This window comes from Petaurus breviceps, unplaced genomic scaffold, assembly GCF_028583685.1.
Source record: "Petaurus breviceps papuanus isolate PSGF00001 unplaced genomic scaffold, PetGlider_PUasm1.0 90730, whole genome shotgun sequence".
Classification (NCBI taxonomy): domain Eukaryota; kingdom Metazoa; phylum Chordata; class Mammalia; order Diprotodontia; family Petauridae; genus Petaurus; species Petaurus breviceps.
The window spans coordinates 4,394,616-4,414,999 of NW_027187324.1; the positions used below are offsets into that span (position 1 = coordinate 4,394,616).

At 35.9% G+C, this 20,384-nt stretch overlaps 1 protein-coding gene across 2 annotated transcripts in view; it reads right to left on the reverse strand.

The window, feature by feature from the left end:
* Positions 1–20,384, reverse strand: part of KLHL1 (kelch like family member 1) — a 542,636-nt gene that overhangs the window by 20,202 nt on the left and 502,050 nt on the right. For both annotated transcript variants that reach the window (XM_069066773.1, XM_069066772.1), the window contains one exon: positions 9,607–9,819. In XM_069066773.1, coding sequence (XP_068922874.1) covers positions 9,607–9,819 — 213 coding nt within the window. The remainder of the gene's footprint in view (positions 1–9,606; positions 9,820–20,384) is intronic.

The window sequence follows — 20,384 nt, forward strand, 5'->3', positions numbered from 1 at the left end:
AAAGAAAGAAAGAAAGAAAGAAAGAAAGAAAGAAAGAAAGAAAGAAAGAAAGAAAGATACTGTCTAGGCTCTTTTATTTTTTTGATCATGGCTTTCAGGTAGACCAATAATTTTAAAATTATCTCTCCTTGATTTATTTTCCAGGTCAATGTTTTTTTTCCAATTATATATTTCACAATGGCTTCTATTTTTTCATTTGTTTGGATATGTTCTATAGTATCTTGATTTCTCATAAAGTCGTTAGCTTCCATTTGCTCCAATCTAATTTTGAAGGAATTATTTTCTTCAGTGACTTTTTGAAATTCCTTTTCCATGTGTCAAATTTGGCTTTTTAAGGCATTCTTCTCCTCATTGACTTTTTGGGTCTCTTTTGCCATTTGAGTTAGTCTATTTTTTAAGGTGTTATTTTCTTCAGTATTTTTTGGGGGGATCTCCTTTAGCAGAGGTTTTAGTTGACTTGCTTTTCATGATTTTCTTATATCATTCTCATTTCTCCTCCCAATTTTTCCTCCACTTTTCTTACTTGATTTTCAAATTCCTTCTTGAGCTCCTCCATGGCCTGTAACCAATCCATATTTTTCTTGTAAACTTTTGATACAGGTGTTCTGACTTCATTGTCTTCCTCCTGTTCCATATTTGATCCTTTAATCCCCCCCAAAAAGGAATCTAAAGTTTGATTGCTATTCTCACTTTGCTTTCTCTGCTTGGTCATATTGCCAGGCAATTACTTGACTTTTGCTGTCTTTACCACCGTAGAACTCTGCTTCCAGATTGCAGAGAACTATGTCCCAAATCTCTGGGGTTTTTGCAGCTGCTGGAGCTATTGGGAGGGTGCCCTTTCTGCAGCCTCCACAAGCTCTGGCACATTGGCCACACACCGCAGGACCACCACCCAAGACCGCAATCTAGATTCAAGCAGGCTAAACCAAAAGCAATTTCCCTCTGAATGTTCACTTGGTCCCCTTATGATCTGCAGACCAGGATCTCTGGAAGCAGATAAGAGGCAGCAGCTGCAGCCACTGTACCTCTGCCACTTCTAGCCCCAGGGGGAGGGGCTGGACCTCGCTCTTCTCCACCCAGTTCCAGCAGAGTTCCAAACAGATCTTCTGCTTTCTTTTGGCATTTATTGATTGAGAAGTCTGGAAACTGCCACAGCTGCTGGTGATTCACTCTCCTGGGGTTTGCTCAGGTAGCTGCTGTTTAGGTCACCTTGAGGCTGGAAACACAGGGCTCACAGGGGACTGTTTTCAGCTCCCAGCCCCATGCTATAGATCCTTCTTGTTGGCTTGCCTGGCTGCCTTCAGCAGGAAATTTGTTTCTCTGTGTCACTTTGGGGGTTCTATAGCTCTAAAATTTGTTTTGAGTCTTTTTTTCACATGTATTGGAGGTGGTAGGAGCCAGAGCCACAAGGAAGTCCTGTTTTTACACCACCATCTTGGGTCCTGTACTGTATATTTTCTAATACCTTCAGAAATTTGATAGATTAAAAAAATCATTTGATGGAATAAAATATCAGTTTCATGAGAGCATATATGGGAAGGTAGAAAGATAGCCTGCAGAGCTACAATAATATTACAAAACAACAATATCAAATCTAGTGTTTGATAAATTCAAATCAACCCACTATTAGGAAAAGGTACTATATTTGGCAAGAACTATTGAGAAAACTAGAAAGCTGTGTGGTAAAATTAAAAACATGAAAAGCCCTAAAATAATGTTATGCCTAATCTTATAATAGCTCCAAAAGGAAAAAAAAACATAAAGTAATTATAAAAAGTTATGCTACAACAAAAGAAGAGGATAATGGAAATTCGTATATTTAATAATTATGGATGGGAGAAAATTTTTTATTAGATATGGGATAGATAAGATAATGAAAAAACAAAATGAATCACCTCAATTCTATGAATCAAAATCTTTTGCACAAATAACACATTCAGCAAGAATCAAGAAAATATATGAATTGGGAAAAAATCCTTGTATTTTACTTCTTGGTTAAAAATTTGACACCCCAAAATGTACAGGAAATTGACATCATTCTGATTCATTCTTTTCCTCATAGGCAAGTAGTCAAAATACATAAATCATTTTTAAAAGAACCACAAATGATAAATAATAACATGAAAAATTTTCAAAATCTTCAATTATCAAAGACAAGGAAATCAGAGATTCTGTAAAGTATTACCTCACACATATCAAGGAAATAAAGAAAAGAAAAGATGATGAGTTTCATTTTATGAGAGACTGTTAGAAAAGAGGGACACTGATTGTTGGTGGACCTATGGATTGATTCAAGTGTCCTTGAAAACCATTTGGAATTAAGCCAGAAGAACAAATAAATTGTCAGAACCCTCTAACTTCAGAGATTTCACTAATTGGATTACTTTTCAATAAGATTATTGACAATATGTAAAGCATTCTCCCACATGTTTAAAAATATCTATAGAGCTATGTTATCTGTCATAACAAAAAGTCAGAAATAAAATGTATGCTTAATGACTGAATAAATTGTGGAAAATGCACATAATGGAATTTTATTGTAGTTTAAGAAGTGAGAAATGTGAAGAATTCATAGAAAAGTTTCCATGGAGGAAGAGTGAAGAAATTAGAACCAGAAGAACAATATATACAATGACTTCAATAATGCAAAGAAGCAATAAGGTTCTTGTCATACAAGGCAAATACACTAACAACTGGCAATGTTTGAAATACACTGTTTAAGTTAAAGATACACTTCTTTCAATTGATAACTTATAATCTTTTTGGAGGGAGGTATGTACTTTGCAAGAGAGTTTATTTGGATATTTCCTGGGAAGTGCCTGTTTTGTTCAAACAAAATGTATTGATGCATTTTTTTAAACCAGAGGCATAATCTTTAAGAAAAAATATTGAATGGTTTACACTGCTGTCTGGTACCCTTTATTCTAGGCCTCTGTGACTCCATAATGCTGTCAGGTATTACGCTGTATTGATTCTATTCCATTTCCATTGATTATGTTTCTTTTGAGCAAAGTTTCTACTTAAGGTCAAAGGGTCTTGCCTTTGGTCCAATAATATTTATTTTTTCCTCAAAATAATATACTTAGAAGCACAGATGTCATGTCTATTAAATTTATAGATGATCTAAAGTTGGAGGGTGGTTAAAACATATAGGAATATAGGAATCCTGGGATATCTCAACAACATAGAAAATCAATTAAACTAATAAAATGTAATTTTATAGGAACAAATGTAAAATCCTATGCTTTGGGTAAAAAAAAATCAGTCTCACAATTTCAACATGAGTAAAGGGTTATTGGGCAAAATATAATTTATTTTAAAAAAAAATTATGTTTCAGAGGGCAACAATCTCAGTGTATCAATAAAGTATCATGGAAGGCATAAAAATTTATGCAATCTTCAGTTTCATTGAAAAGTATGGCATGGTTATAGCAGCTCTCTTTGCAGTGGCAAAGAACTGGAAATTGCAGGGATCTCCATCAATTGGAGAATGGCTGAACAAGTTGTGATGTATTGGTTGGGAAGGAATGCTATTGTTATTGATGAGCTCAGTGATCATAGAAAATCATGGAAAGTCTTGCATTAAATGATGAAAAGCTAAGTAAGCAGAACCAGGAGAACACTGTATACAGTAACAGCATTATTGTTTTAAGAATAACTTTGGGGGCGGCCAGGTAGCACAGCGAGTAAGAGCGCTGGCTCCAGTGTTGAGAAGACCTGGAGATCGAATCCCGGGCTCAGACACTTAGCACCCACCCAGAAACACCTGGCCGTGTAACCTTGAGCAAGTTACTTAACCCCAATTGCTTAGGGGCAGCCAGGTGGCTCAGCGAGTAAGAGCACTGGCTGCAGTGTCGGGATGACCTGGATCAAATCCGGCCTCAGATACTCAGCACCACACCCAGAAATAACTGGCCGTGTAACCTTGAGCAAGTTACTTAACCCTGATTGCTTAAAAAAAAAAAAAGAATAACTTTGAGCAACTAAATAAAGGACATAAGGAATACACTAACTGCATCCAGACAAAAAATATATATGCATGTGTATGTGTGTGTGTGTATACATATATATATAATATAAATATAAACATGTTTACATATACACACCCACCTAACATATACATGCCTATACACTTATATATATATGTCTCTCTGTTTGTATATATTTATATATGTGTGTATGCATATATATGGATTTCTGTCTAACTTAGCCATCTCTAGGGTGAGAAGGGAAGGAAGAAAAGAAAAAAATACAAGATATCTTTGTTGTACATTTGAAGAGAAAAGCAAGTTGTACATGGTGGATTTGCAGTTTCATATGCAATCATCTTTTTTTTTTTCATTTTACTGTGTTTGGAGATGCTAATATTTTTCCATTAATTGAAAATAAAAGAAACTAAAAAAAGAAAAGTAATCTAAAATACAGAAGTTATTCCATTATAATATTCCCTGGTCAGGCCACCTCCACATTATTATGTTCATTTCTAGAAGGGAATTCTGGGATTGTACAATCAGGACTTTGATGAATATTGTGATTGTGATATAAAACAAATTGAAGGAACTTAGCCTGAAGAAAAGATAAAGGAGAATGCTTGCAATTGTCTACAAGTATTTAAAGGTCTATTATAGGGAAGATGTATTAGATTTGTTTTGCTTGACCTAAGAGGCAAAATTAGACATAATATGTGGAAATTTCAGAGAGACAAATTCAATTGGGTGTGAGGATAATCTTTTGAAATAACAGAACCATGCCAAAATTAAATAGTCCACCTCAGCAGGTAGTAACTTCCTCCACATTAGTAGCCTTAAAGGAAAAGCTGAATGTTTTCTTGGTCAGGATGACATAGGATGGATTTGTGTATAGGTACAAGTACAGTTAGGCTAATGGCCTCTAAGGTCCTTTCAAATTCGGAGATTCTAGGGTTTTGTGATACTATGTATAGGTGAAGTGTTTGGTGTAATGGATACTGCCCTGGACTTGAAATCAAGAGAAAATGGTTTCGAGCTACAGTGCTGGGATGCTTACTAAACTGTATGTCCTTCAGCATGTTAACTTTTCTGAACCTCTGTTTTTTAATCTATAAGATAGGGATAATATACTTTGCATAACCAGTATCATAGGGTTTTCAGAAGGAAAGTGCTTTAAAAATCTTAAATAGCCATAGAAAAGTAAGTTATGGTTAATGCAATAGATTATATTAATTTATTATCCTTTGGATAAATTTTAAAACACTTTATATCTCCTTTAAAATCTATCTCACTGGAGAAAATTTGGAAATCTTAGCTATGCTCTTCTGTGAATTATTTAATCTGTTCCCTGTTTCCAATAGCATAGACTATTTTTGAAACTCTGTAAGACACCTCACTAAACTATATTAGATTATTTTATAATCTATAACTCACTATAATGATATAGTACAATGGCTCTTAGACTATCCTACTAGTCATTAGGTATCTTGATTTACTGACTATTTACGTGCTAAATGAACAATATAGGAAATATACTGTAAATATAGCAAAAACAAAATTCCATTTATATGACATGCACTAACAGCTTTGATAAGAATCATGATGTTGCAGTGTGCATCTGCATTACTTAAATAGCTTTTCCTCTCACATGAGTTCCTATAACTTAAGAAAACGTAAACTTGTTTAAGGTAAATTTTTGTAGCATGAATTTATTCCTGGACCAAATTCTTTATGCTTCTGCACGCAGCCCACATTTCATTTTTTTTTATGAGAAACTCAGGGTGAAATTGAGTGAGTTGCCATTTCATTAGCAACATTTACATCAACTATTCATGCTTGTGACATGAGATGTAAAAGTTATACTCTTTCTCTTCCTTCTACAGTTCCACACATTTCAATATTTCAGAAGGGGAGCTTAGGCTGGAAATATGTCTTCGAAGTGTCATTTCATTAGCAGCATCTACACTATCTATTCACATATGTGGGATGACAAGAGTATGAGTATTTTATTCTTCTTTCCTCATATCTCCTTTCTATTTTTCCCAAATTTGTTATGTATGAAGCCTATGTTCATAGGTAATAGATACAGAAGAAACTTTAGAGATGATCTAATTCAAATTTAGGATTTTATATGAGAAAATGAGGCATAGAGATGTTAAGTGACTTGCTCAATGTCACATAGCCAATAAATAAGAAACCTGCAATTCAAAGTCATGTTATTTAATCACAGAATTTCAGGCTCAAAGTGAGATTTCAGCATTGGATCTCTGAGGTACTCAAAGGTCATAAATGCCATGTCATATAAATATGATAGAGCATAATATTCCTGCCCTATTATTGGCTTCCATACTTTCAAATCATGACTCTACTGCTATGTCATCAGCAGATGAGGCCTTTTATCCTGCCTCCTCTCCTCTGCCCCAATGTGAACATTCCATTGGTGAGTTCTTCCACCTTTAGCCTTCAATCCTTTCCTGGCCCTTGTCCTGGCTTCCAGACTTCAAAAATATTTCCTAGTGGGAGCTAGCTGGAACAGTGGATAGAGCACTGGGTTTGGAATTAGGGAGGCTCATATTCATGAATTCAAACCCAGGCTCAGACATTTACTAGTTGTGTGAAACTGGGCAAATCACATAACCCTATTTGCCTCAATTCTTCATCTATAAAATGAGCTGGAGAAGGAATTGGCAAAGCACTCCAGTATCTCTACCAAGAAACTCCCCTCCTCGCAAGTGGACCCCATTGAAATGACTAAACATCACAATAATGTGATGAATACTTTCATTCTCTCCCCACCTACCCCTACCCACCTGACACTTTTCAGTCTTCTCTTTTATATTCCTGGGTTGTCTTCCAGAGAATGAGGTCTGTCTTTCTTTTTGCATATATTTGCATCTCTAGCACTTAATAGAGTGTCTGGCACATAGTACGCATTTAATAAATGTTTCTTTCTTTTCTTCCTTCAAGTAGACATTCCCTCAGAAATATACCTGATACATGGTCATCCAGCCCATATTTGAAGACTTCTAATCAGGGAGAACTTTCTCTTTCAACTTTTGAAAAGCTCGAATTATTTAGAAAGCTTTCTTCCCTGTTACATTAACTCTAGATTTACCTTTTTGTTCCTAGATCTGTGCAATAGGGACAAAAAGAACAAGGTCTATTCCCCACTTTCCTTTGAGGAAGACATTCAGATTCTTGCAATAGCTCTTACATAATTCCCATCCACTTCTTCTCCAAATACCCTTTTTTCCCCCAGAATAAACCTTCCTCACCACAGATTAACTAGGTTGTTCACCATCCTGGTCTCCCTCCTCTGGAGGTCTTCTGCCTGAATTCACAAATCTCTCTACTATAACACATTGTCTGCTATTGTTTTTGTTCAGTTGCATCCTACTCTTTGTAACCCCCTTGGTGGTTTTCTGGTGAAAGACCCTGGAGTGGTTTGCCATTTCCTTCCTCAGCTCATTTTACTGATGAGGAGCTGAGACACAGGGTTAAGTGACTTGTCCAGGGTCACCCAGCTAATAAGTATCTGCGGACATATTTGAACTTAGGAAGATAAGTCTTCTTGACTCCAGGCCTGGTGTTCTGTCCACTGTGCCATCTAACTGCCCAGATTAGTAAAGATGTAATTCATATCCCAGGGCAAATTGGTATCTGGGTACATAGGAGATATCTCACTCCATTGCCTAGGACCAGAAACTCTGTACACTTTTCTTTATGGCTCAGGTATAACCTTGCAGAAGACTAGCTATCTGAGCATGGAATGGAAGTGTGTCATCACAGTAAACTTTATTTTCAAATGCAGTAATACTGGAACAGTGGTACCCTATCTAAATTCCCAAGAGTGTAATTGCACTACTTTTCATGTCTTAACTTCATGTCTCTCATGTCAAAAGATAGAAACTGAGAGCTGAGGAAAAGGAGAGATCAGGGAAAGGAGACATCAAATTCATGGAGAATGTGATTTTATTTTCTTTGGGATTATAGATTTCAATGATTAAATTAATTTATTAGTCAATTTTTCAGATCAATAAAATTTTCCACCCAATGAGTGCCTATCCAGATACCTTTGGTCAGGAAGCATCAAATTGGACCACTCTTTTAAAGAAAGTGGTTGTCTTCTTTATGAAGTGAGAGATTTATACAATTTTTCTTTCAGAAATTAGATCACCCAGTCAAAAAAAATGGAAGAGTGGATTGGAGGGAATTTTTCCACAATATTCCTAAGAAAGGTAGACTCTTAGAGCCACTACATATGATTTCATGGGTCCAAAGAGGAAAATCAGCTTCAATGAATTCTAATCATCATTTTATTTTCTTAATAACAATGAGAGTCATAAGTAGAAAGGTGCAAACAGTTTAAGGGAGGTACGGAAAGAACACAAGAAGAAACCTTGGATGCTGTAAAATGATGTCTTAGGGGAGGAAAAATCCCAAGATAACATCTTCATGGCTGGAACTTTTTAAGTTTGCTGTGTGAAAAACCACTGCTACTGCTGAGCAAGAGACTAGAACTCGGCTGGACTGAGTAGGAGCTGACTCCGGGTACAACCACAGAAGCATTATCTGGTAGCTTTCCCCTATTATAAATAAGTATGCTTGTTAACTAGACGCTAAATCCATTCCTTTCTACTTGTCAAAGAAATCCAATCTACTTAAATTTTGATGCCTCAGGACAAAGTCCCAGCAGTCTCAACCTAGTCACAGCTCTGGTATCAAGTATTATTTCAGGAAGAAGATCTCACCATTCTTTGCCCTTCCTATATTCACATTCACTTACCACTCTTCACCCCTGAATACAACTTAAGACTTTCATGTGACACATATCTCAGGAATAAAATTGTGTGACTACTCAGATAATACCAATTCAAAGGGTTTCTGGGAAGCATGAATAAATCTGCAGCCAGAGTAATTCTTTTACCAACTTCCTGAGAAACTATTCATTCAGGAAAAGATATATATATATATATATATATATATATATACTCTAGAAGAGTATCCCATCACCCAACCTTAACATATTCTCACCCAACAATAATAATTAATTCTACCTGTTATGAAAATCGGTCTGAAAGTACATAAGGTTCTAGGAGACTAGGCCAAAGAAAATAACAACAACTAGCATTTCTATAACACTTAAGATTTCCATAATATTTTAGAGTAATAGTACCCATTGTATATAAATATACAACACCCAAGGGCAAAAAAAAAAGGAAAACAAAATTAAAATAACAAATCAATGGGCATTTAACTAGTTCAACAATTGTTTTAAAAATGCTTAGCTTTAATAATTTAAAATTAATTTAACCAGGGAAAATCTACATTCTATACTTTAGATTAATTTAAAGTATTATATCATGTCATTTTTGGTTCAGAGTAGTTATACCATGGAGATTTCAAGTCCCACTAAATAATAAAGTCTTACTTGATTATAATAATATGAAGAATCTATTTTGCATATTAAAAAACTTTAACTAAATTAAGTGCATTGGGGACTTCAGTAAAATATTTATATTCGGTGACCTAAGAAATAACAATACTTTGGAATTTTATCGTTTTCCCAACTTGAAGTGGCATTAGTTCATTCTCCTCTTGACTTTGTGTCACATAAAGCAGCATTGTTAAATCATACCTTTCCACATAGTCTAGCAGACGAGAACAGTGATTGGAAGCTGGTGCATCATGGCCTCCGACTGCATAAAGAAAACCATCACAGGTGGCCACACCTACTCCTCCTCTTCTTTTACACATTGGGGCACACATGTTCCACTTGTTGGTATGAGGGTCATAGTATTCCATTGAACTCAAACAAGAACTACCATCACGGCCTCCCACTGAATATAACCTAAAATACAAAAATGGGAAATACATTTTAGACATGTGGAGATATGATTCATTCTGGTAGAAAGGAAAATACACATAATTGTAGTTGTTTTTGATGTGTTAAAAACTGCTCCTCAGTATCTTATTCATTCATCAAATATTTTCTTTTTAATCTATTAAGTTCAAGGTAACGTGATAAATACAGGTAAATTGAAAGATAAATAAATGAAGAAAAAATAATTATAAGCTCCTCTTTCAATGAGGACAAGATTTCCAAGCCCACTGAAAGTTTTTTTTAAAACTCCCTCATTTTGGGGAGATGTTTTGCAGATTGATGAAAAGATACCCATATTTTACATGCTCACCTGCATTTTTAAAAATAGTTTTGGTGTAGCCTTGAATGAAAAACTGAGTTTTTATCAAGAAAAATATATATTTTTTCCTAATGTTCACTCTTTGTATTTTCTATAAAATTATGTTTTTCTTTGTAATAATGAAAAACAACTATTTTTCTTTTTAGATTGATATTTTCTGTTATTCCAACTTTAAGAAGCCTATGCTTCACTGCAGAAAATGAATAGCAATCAATTAATTTGTGAAGATATTTTCCTCCTAAGAATTAATTAGGCTATATTGCAGCAATATTTTACCAGTTCTGGATATTTTTAATCTTTAAAACACTTCCTCCTAGTTTTTGGTATAACCAATCCTGTTTCATTGCAGACTTGAATGATGCTTGAAATGTTTAATTTCCCCAAACCTACAATTACTGCAATATCTCTCACAGTAATTTGCTTATGAACTTTAAGAGCTATTACTTTGGTGAATTTCCTTGAAGTTATATCAATACTTGAAAACCAAAGATTTTAAAACACAACAAAATATAGCAATGAAACGTATGTGTGTGTGTGTGTGTGGGTGGGTGAATGTGTGTGTGTGACATATAACAGGACATCTATGAAGTCACAAAATACTAATTGAAGGTAAGGAAACCATTGTAATTTGATTTCATATAGTTAAGTTCAAATGTCTTGTTTCAGTATAGTATCAGTAGAAGCAAATACTCATGGTAATTACTATCACAAAATGTAATCCTATCAAAACTATTAGTTATCCTAAGTAATTTATATGCCACTGTAAAGATTTTAAGATAGTAAAATCTGACTTACCATTGATACAGCAGTGGAAATGAGAGCATTTTTTTAAACAATGGTAATTTCTATTTATTATCTTTCTTACTACCCCAATATAAACTTTAAAGAGATAAGTAGAAACATAAAACTAAATTCAAACAAGAATAGCAACATACACATATATACATTTATACACAGGTACATATGACTATGTATACCTTTATGCATATGTATATATATATATAGTTATGATATATATGTGTGTATACACGCATATATATTATATATATGAGGAAGAGAGAGAGAGAGAGAGAGAGAGAGAGAGAGAGAGAGAGAGAGAGAATGTATTTCTAAGAGATTATGTAGTCAAGTGGTTAAGAAGCTGGCCACAAAGACACAAAGATTGGAGAAGTGATTGTTTCAAATTTAAATTCTCTTGAATTAAGTTCTAAAATGTTTCTAAACATACTTCACACAAGAATTCATCAGAAAATATAGTGCCTAAAAGGAAAGTGTTTGAAAATGTAATCCTGAGAAGACACATTTCGAAATAAAAAATGGTTAATAAAATGGTATGATTATCAAATAATAAATGGTATAATTGTCAAAAGTAGAGTTAGCATTCCACTACTTTTCTCTACAAAAGTAGAATATTTTGGGATCAAGAGTCAGAATTGCAAAATAGCTCAGTTTAGTGTAAGTCTAGATTTTGGAGGACAGTAAGAAATTAGAATAGTGAATACAACTATTTTTCTCCTAAAGATTTTCTAAACCAATGGTCAGTTGTTATAACCAGTTCATTAAAGTGTGACATGAAGCTTTTCTTCAAAAATTCCTATTTATTCTACCAGGTGAAAGAAGGATGATTGACAATATTACTATGCCTCTATCCCCATCTCTAATCTGTTTTTTTAAGTGAATTTCATTGAAATCCTCATTATTTTCCAAAATGGAGAATTACTTGCAGCTTCTTTGCTTTTTCTCCCCTTAAAATCTATCATTTCCAGAAAGTTGTAACATTCTAAAAAAAATGTTGCTAAAAGTGTTAAAAGATTTCCTTGTGCTAATTGTTTTATATAAAATACAAGGAAATGCTAAATTGACCTATTGAAAATGATCCTAATGATGGAAATAAATGATCATTTTGTTTAGTGAAGTGCAATTGGTTTGCTGATGTTGACCCCATACCTACCCATAACTACTTTGTCATTGTTTTATAATGTACACTAAAGTCTGGCATGTTCAATGGACAATATTAATAACTCTTTGCTGGTACTACCTCATACATTTCAAAACATCAAGCATTCTGGATGAGAATGTCCAAATTAAAGGGACTAACTAAATAGGTCCATGCTACTCACTATTAGTCATATATAACTGGGATGTAGAGCAGGGAATCAGGAGCAGAAGTACCACACATCCTGCAACCCATATCATTAAAATGTCTGGGAATAAATTGGACCAATGGGCCAAAACCATTTCAGCCAATTATCTCTTAATTATGTAAGTCCAAGTCTTATTCCTCCCATTCTCCTCCACTTGTAGAATGTTTTGCCTAATTTGTTTGCATTATAACTTCATGTCAGTATTTTTCCTATATAGGCAATTATATAACCATTTTCTCTAAGACCATGAAAATACTCATGTCTGCTTTATGAAGCTATTCTGTGAGAACCTTTAAAAAATCCTTGCTCAACTATAGTTCACTTTCTATAGGCATTTAACAAGTTTTGTTCCAATGCCTCTAATGTTTCTCATAATAAAAATATTTCTAATTGCCCTCGGTGTTAACTTTCCACATACATTGCTCATTAAGTTGGTTTCTAACTAGTTGTCTTCCTTTGAACACCAGTGAAATTAACCAATAGGAACATTGGTAAAGTCCGAAAATTTGGCAATGTAGGCTACAAAACATCCCAGCAGTGAAACAATTATTCACATGGAAGCTTTTATCATCTTAAACACTCCATGAATTCTGACCTGAATTTATTTCCATGTTTCATTAAAATTGAAGATGTGCTGAATATCAACATCAAGGAAGTACATTATAATCCCTAGATCTTCAATAAATCCATAAGTTTTGACTTAAGTAAGGTAACTGAAGTTCCCCCATGTCACATTAATTTTCTTTTCTGTTTACTAAAGGGCATAGGGACCCCCAACCATTTTGCAATATTTATTCATAAATAAGTTATAACGATCTATGAATGAGCTCCTCAGCAGTTTGGCTCTAAATTAATGATTTGATCACAGAAACTCAAATACCACTTATCAAGTCACAAAGGAGCTGTTATCTGTGTCAATGGAAGAACACAAGCCAATATTTAACAATGGATTCTTGCAGACTTGAATTAAGTAATAATACTAAACTGCTACAGAATTAACCCAAGACCAGCAATTCAAATGAGTAAAAAATTCTTTAGTATTCAAGGACCTATAGTTTCACTGGGGTGGACATTCTCTTTACTAATGGCAAAAAGTAATTCCCATATTCCCTTGGTTCATGATCTTTATCCAAGCTTTTGGTTATGGGCTTTTAACTAGGTCTATGGTTTTTACTGGTATAGGGAACATCTAAGCGAATAAACTTCCTTTACCAATATAGGCTTGTACATTTTACACAACTTTAAGCTCTTGAAAACAATCTAGAGTGAAGAGTCTTTGATTTGCCCAGGGAATAAAGGTTAAACTTTATGAAAGGGGGTGCTACAATTTGACAAATTGGCTTTTCCCCCCATTTACTATATGTATTTATCATGGAAGGTAGGAAGGGGGTCAAGCCTTGGATACAGAGCTTAGGATCCACTTCTCATAGAAATGACAAAATGATCTGAAATTAGATGGAACACAATCATATCCTGGAGACTGAAAATATTTAAGGGAAAAGATATGTATACTTCCAGTCCAATACTTCCTTTTTCTGAGGACAGCAGAGTGGCCTCTTGGCCCAAAACTTCCTGCTTTCCTTTCCTGTTAGGATTGAAAGTCTCTATTGGAAAAGGGTATAGAGAGAATAAGTGAGATATATCTATACTGCCTCCTTCAAGCCACACACAATGACAGGTCCCTTACAACATGTGAACCACCCTCTACATATGGGGTTCATCACTCTCTTCATTCCACAAGTATTGAAACATAATAGTAATTTTTATTTGCACTAAAAGTCTTCCTATCCTAGTTTCCTTTACAATTATGTTGATTATCTTGTACCCTATACTGTGTAACTGGATATATTTTTAGTCAATGAAGATAAACTCTTTTCTAAGGAGCTCTCCTTTATAAAGTACAACTACATCAGTAGAGAGTTGAGACAATTATCCATATTTGGTTAAAAAGGTTTTCCCCTTTAGAAGAAAATGCCGAATTAGATGGGATATGACAATGATGTTAATTATGTGGTACATGTGATCATAGGGATACTGTCCTGCAAAAAGGCATCTCAGCATGACGGGGAAGTTATTTTTTTCACCCTCCTTCATAAAACAATAGAAAGCATTACTGAATTGATTTAGATCAGCCTACTCTTGCCTCCATAGAAAGGGTAGAGTGGCAATCAAATTAATAATATAAGAAAAGTTATTACACACAGACTCTCTCTCTCTGTCTCTCTCTGTCTCTGTCTCTCTGTCTCTCTGTCTGTCTCTGTCTCTGTCTCTCTCTGTCTCTGTCTCTCTCTCTCTCTGTCTCTGTCTCTCTCTGGTCTCTGTCTCTGTCTCTGTCTCTCTGTCTCTGTCTCTGTCTCTCTCCTAAATGAAGAGAGTAAAACCTTGCTGATTTGGACTGAGTGAAAGGCAATTTTAGTTAGTCTCACAGAGTCTTAGCAGCTGGAAAGCACCTAATTGAGCCTGAAACCCCTTGACAGAAGGGGAAGGCAAGAAAGAGGGGTTATAAACACTGTTAGTGACAAGATGAAATTATAAGTTATTTGGAGGGTAAAAAAAGCAATTTTATTATTCTCAGGTATATACAGCAGCTGGAATTAGAGTACTAAGAAATCATAGAGATTGGTGCTTCTAATGTAGTTAACAGTGAAAACAATTTCCTTTTAGTAATACATTTTTTAAAAAATACATTACAACATAGTTTCTACTAAATTTTCTTGGATAAGATGAGAGGCCCTTTGAGTATAAAGCAGTGGTAACTATTTTAATGACCAAAGGCATAGTTATTTTAATCACTTTTCCCATTTAATGGAATGCAAGTGGTTTAGAAACAGGAAAAGGCAAGGAATAAACATTTATATAATGTCTCCTGTGTGTCAGGCACTGTGCTAAGTGCTTTAGGAATATGATCTCATTTTTTCTTTATGATTTCAGATAGGTGATGTTATTACCTCTATTTTACAGATGAGAAAACTATGGTAGGGGGAAGGAACTTTGCTCAAGGTTCCACAGCTAGTAGGTGTGTGATGCTGAACTCAAGTCTCTCTGACTCCAAGCCCAGAGTTCTATCCACCCAACTTGACTTCACGTATAAAGAAAAATATGTATGCTTGAGGAAAGTGCATTTTTAATTACAATAATTACTAAGCATTCATATGCAGTATAAGGTTATAAAAATAGATCTAATTTACATATCTTAAATCAATTAATCAAATGACAAGGGTTTATTTTAAGTGCCAACTATATAATAAATGTTGAGTTTAAGTACCAAGGTGAAAAAGGCAAAAATGAAACTTTTTGCATTCAAGAAATTCATATTTTATCTAGAAAAATGAACAGTACACATGTAAGTAAAATTAAAATATCTACAAAGTAAATTCAGGATGTCCCAAAAGACTTAGTGCAGTTTTAACCTATTAGAGTTATTATAAGGGTTAAAAGTTTTTTTTTGGAATACCTTCCAGAAGGTACTTTTGGCAAAGGTGAGGAAAGTACTATCTGTAATGGTAATGGAATCTGAAGATTTTTCCCTGCCCCTTGACCCCTTGATAGGCTTAAGTGAATCTGAGAACCTTCCCTGATTTGAACATATACTCTGCCTCCCTAGGTTGAATGTATTCACATGGAGCCTTTGGCAGGAGGCTTGTTTTTTTCAGGAATGCCCATACCTTGTTACATTGTGATTGGCTAATGGGTCAAGAGGGTTGTGGCATTCTCTGACCCAGGAGAAGGCTATATATACCCTGATGTGAGGTTTTGCTTTGGGGCTCACTTTATGAAGAGTTGTGTAATTTAGCCAGATGAGACTCTGGGCAGCCGTAGAGGCTCCCCCCCCCCCCCCCCTTTCCCCCCCCCCCCCCCCCAGTGTTTGAAAACCCAGATGTTGGTGCTTCCCTCTCTGGCAACTAACTAGGTTTGGATGTAATGGTCAGACAGCTGGAAGGCCTGTCTGCTGGTCTGTTTGTCTGTACATTTTTTGTCTGCTTGTAACTTCTGTTTTTATTATCTGAAGTTCAGGGTGCTGACTTTTTCTCCTGAACTAGGTAAATGACATATGTTTGATTAAAGTGAGATTGTTAACTCCTTTTGAGTTTCTTTCCTTTACAAAAGCAGATCCAAGAATCTGTGCTAGCAGTCATCCTGGGTATACTAGGGTGCTTGCTGCTACACTATCAGATAAGGAAATCAGGAAATACCTCATGTAGAAAGTGGGAATTGTGCCAAATAATGAAGAAAACTGGAACTTCAGGTGGCATTTAGAAACTGAAGTTTTAAAGTCTAATGTCTCTGAGCAGAGCAAGAAGGATTAGCAAATAGATATTTCTGCTTCATTCCCACCCTCCTACTCCAGGGATGTGGGGAGGGGAAGAAGTCTGTTATTGTACAAATTCTCAATAATTTATCATTGTAAAAATCAAAGCTAAATGTATCAAATGTTTAAGAAAATAGAGCAATTGTAATATATTGAAATATCAGTGCATCTCAGTAGATTATAATATATAAACTGTGTCTTTAGTTCAACTATAAGATTTCTGGGACAGCTAGTTAGCACAGTGGATAGAATGCTGGGTCTGGAATTAGAAAGACTTAAGATCAAACCTAACCTTAGATACTTACTACCTATATGACCCTGGGCAAGTCACATAATGCTGTTTGCCTCAGTTTCCTCAAGTGGAAAATGAGCTGGAGAAGGAAAAGGCAAACCACTCTAGTATCTATGCAAAGAAAACCCCAAAAGGGGGTTACAAAAGGGTTGGATACCAACAAAATGACTGGGCAACATAAGATTGCTCCCAAAAACTAATTTAAAATTTTATTGTTGGGGCAGCTAGGCGGCACAGTGAGTAAGAGCGCTGGCCACGGATTCAGGAGGACCCAAGATCGGTTCTGGTCTCAGATACTTAACACACACACACACACACACACACACACACACACACACACACAAACTGGCCGTGTAAACTTGGGCAAGTTACTTAACCCCCAATTACTTTAAAAAAATATTGTTTGAAATAATTAGAATACAGTGGTTGATACTGAAATCCAATGCTCAAACTTTCATTGGCTCCCAAGAACCCCTAATATAAAATGTAATATTCTTATCTTTATATTTTAAGTTTCTCTTTATAGTGTATTTCTAACTAATATTATCAGGCTTATTTCACATTATCCCTCTTTGTATAATATATATCCAGCCAAACTGGCACACTTTTTCTTCCTTAAACTTGGTCTTAAATTTTTCAAGCCTGTGCCTTTTCATAGGCTGTCTTCCATATTTCAAGTGATCTGTCTTGTCATACCCATATTTTGAAATCCCTTCAAAACTTAGCTCATGTACTATCCTCCTAGAGAAGTCTTAATGGAATTTCTTAGCTGTTAGGGACCCTTCCCTCCTCCTAAATTTTAGCATATTCGCATTTATCTATTTTCAGGCTAAATTCCACCAGAATATAATGTCTTGTTGGGAAAACCTTTTTTTTTTCCATTTTGTATTTGTGTACCTAGCACTTAATAAGGTGCCTTAAAGGTAATAATCACTGAATAAATTCTTGTCAAATGGGATGGAATAGAGTCTTTGAAGAATGAGGTGAATCCTAGAAATAGATTATTCACAAAAAGCTTTCTGTTTTCATGGCAAAAAAAATGAGCAAATATAGAGCATTTTTTAAATTTTGGATAACACCTTTTAAAAATACATTACATAGGGGTGGCTAGGTGGTGCTGTGAATAGTGCACTGGCCCTGGAGTCAAGAGAACCTGAGTTCAAATCTGGCCTCAGACACTTAACACTTCCTAGCAGTGTGATCTTGTGTAATGGGAATGGGAACTTGAAGATCTTCCCTGCCCCTTAATAGAACTAGGGGTTAGTTTGAAGACCTCCCCTGCTTTGAAAGTAAACTGTGCCCCCAAATAGGCTGAATGTAATCATATGGAGTTTGTGATGGAGGGAATATGCTGAAGGGTGGAGCAGAGCCCACAGAAAGCTTCCCTGCTGTGAAGATAAACTCTGACCCCTGATAGGCTGAATGTGGTCACATGAAGCCTGTGGTAGGAGGAGTTTTCTGGTCAGAACTAGCCAGATGGGTGGGGGAAAGAGCACATTCAGGCAAGGAGTCAGATGATCTCATGAGTAAATATTGATCTTGTATTGGTTTGTGAGAAGGCTGAAGGATGCTGTGGCTCTCAGCATTATTATAGCTTCTTAATATGTTTGGTACTATGACAGAATCAGCTTACTGGTTTGGGGATTCAGTTTTCTGGTGTCTAAATAAATGTTTCATTTCTGTTCTCTACCTGGAGAATCTGGTATATTTTGTGATTGAAAGTCACGTGACTTATAGTCATGGTCTTTATCATGATCATGGGTGCTGAAAATATTGTATTGGCGCTACACCTTGGGCAAGTCACTTAACCCTGATTGCCCTGCCTTCCCCCTCCAAAAAGCAAAACAAAAACAAAAAAAGCATTATATGGGGGGTGGACTCAAGATGGCAGAATAAAGCAGGAACTTGCTTGAGCTCTTCCCTTCAAATACCAGCAAAAAATAATTCTAAATAAGTTCTAGAGCAGCAGAACCCACAAAATGAAAGAGTGAAACAAATTTCCAGCCCAAGACAACCTGGTAGGTCAACAGGAAAGGTCTATTGCACCAGTCTGAGAGAAGGCTTCAGTCCAGTGTGGGCTACCAGGGCTGGAGCAGGCTGTAGGGGACTAAGCCATTGGCAGCTGTGGTGTTTTCCAGACTTCTCAACCTGCACATGCCAAACAAAACTAAGAATGTCAGTAGGAAAGGTCTGTTGGACCTGGATAAGAAAGAAGCACGGTCTCATCCCAGTCCCAGACCTCAGGCAGTAGTGGTAGAAATGGCAGCAGCTGCCTCCAGAGCTCTTGGTCCAAAGATGGTGGGGATATTGAATGGCTGATCAGAGGTAGATTGCAGGGATCTCTTTGCTGGTGCTGAGACAGGATTCTCTTCCTTTACCCATGCTTTGATTTGCATGACAGTACTGGGTGGTGGTCCTGGGGCAAGGAAAAGCACTGATGTGGCAGAGCTTGTGACAGCAGTAGAGAGGGAATCCTTCTCAGAAAAGAGGGCTTGTCATCACTCTGAGACAAAGGACAATCCAGCAGAGGAGTAATCACCTCTCCTTTGATCATGTCACCTTGGAAGAGCTTAAAATTTACAGTCCCTAGAAATATCTCTAAAAACAATAGCACAAAACCCCTGAAGCTTTGGACAGAACACTTTCCACAGTGAAAGCAGGGTCCTACCTTGACAAAGAGCTAAAAAGTAAAGTAATTGGCTGGGAAAATGGACAAACAGAGAGAAAAAATCAGACTATAGAACCTTACTTTGGTGATAAGGAAGATGAAAACATACAACCAGAAGAAGATAACAAAGTCAAAGCTCCTACATCCAAAGCCTCCAAGAAAAATATGAATTTTCACAGGCCATGTAAGAGCTCAAAAATGATTTTGAAAATCAAGTAAGACAAGTAGAAGAAAGCTGGAGAGAAAAATGAGAGTGAGGCAAGAAAATCATGAAAAACAAGTCAACAACTTACCAAAGGAGACACAAACAAATGCTGAAGAAAATAATACCTTAAAAAATAGACAAACTCAAATGGCAAAAGAAGTCCAAAAAGCCAACAAGGAGAAGAATGGTTAAAAAGCAGAACTGGCCACGTGGAAAAGGAGATCCAAGAGCTCACTGAATAAAATAATTATTTAAAAATTAGAATGGAGCAAATGTGTAGTAACCCCCCCATTTTGTGAACTTTCCCCATCTCTCCTGATGATAGGAGAGCTGCTTAGGAAACCTGCCCAAACCCAACAAAGCCTGCCTAGGCAGCAAACCTGCCAAGTATACCTGCCCAAACCTGATACCTGAAGCCCACAGCCTCCCCCCCCCTTCTGTTAAGTTCTCAAAATAGATTTGGGAACTTTCCAGTAGGGCAACAAACCGACCTCTGGGCAACAATAGTTAAGCAATGCTATACTTTAGCTTCTGTATTTTCCCTGTTTGCTCCTCTTGGTAACATTCATGTTGTGGATTTTGTCAATATAAACCC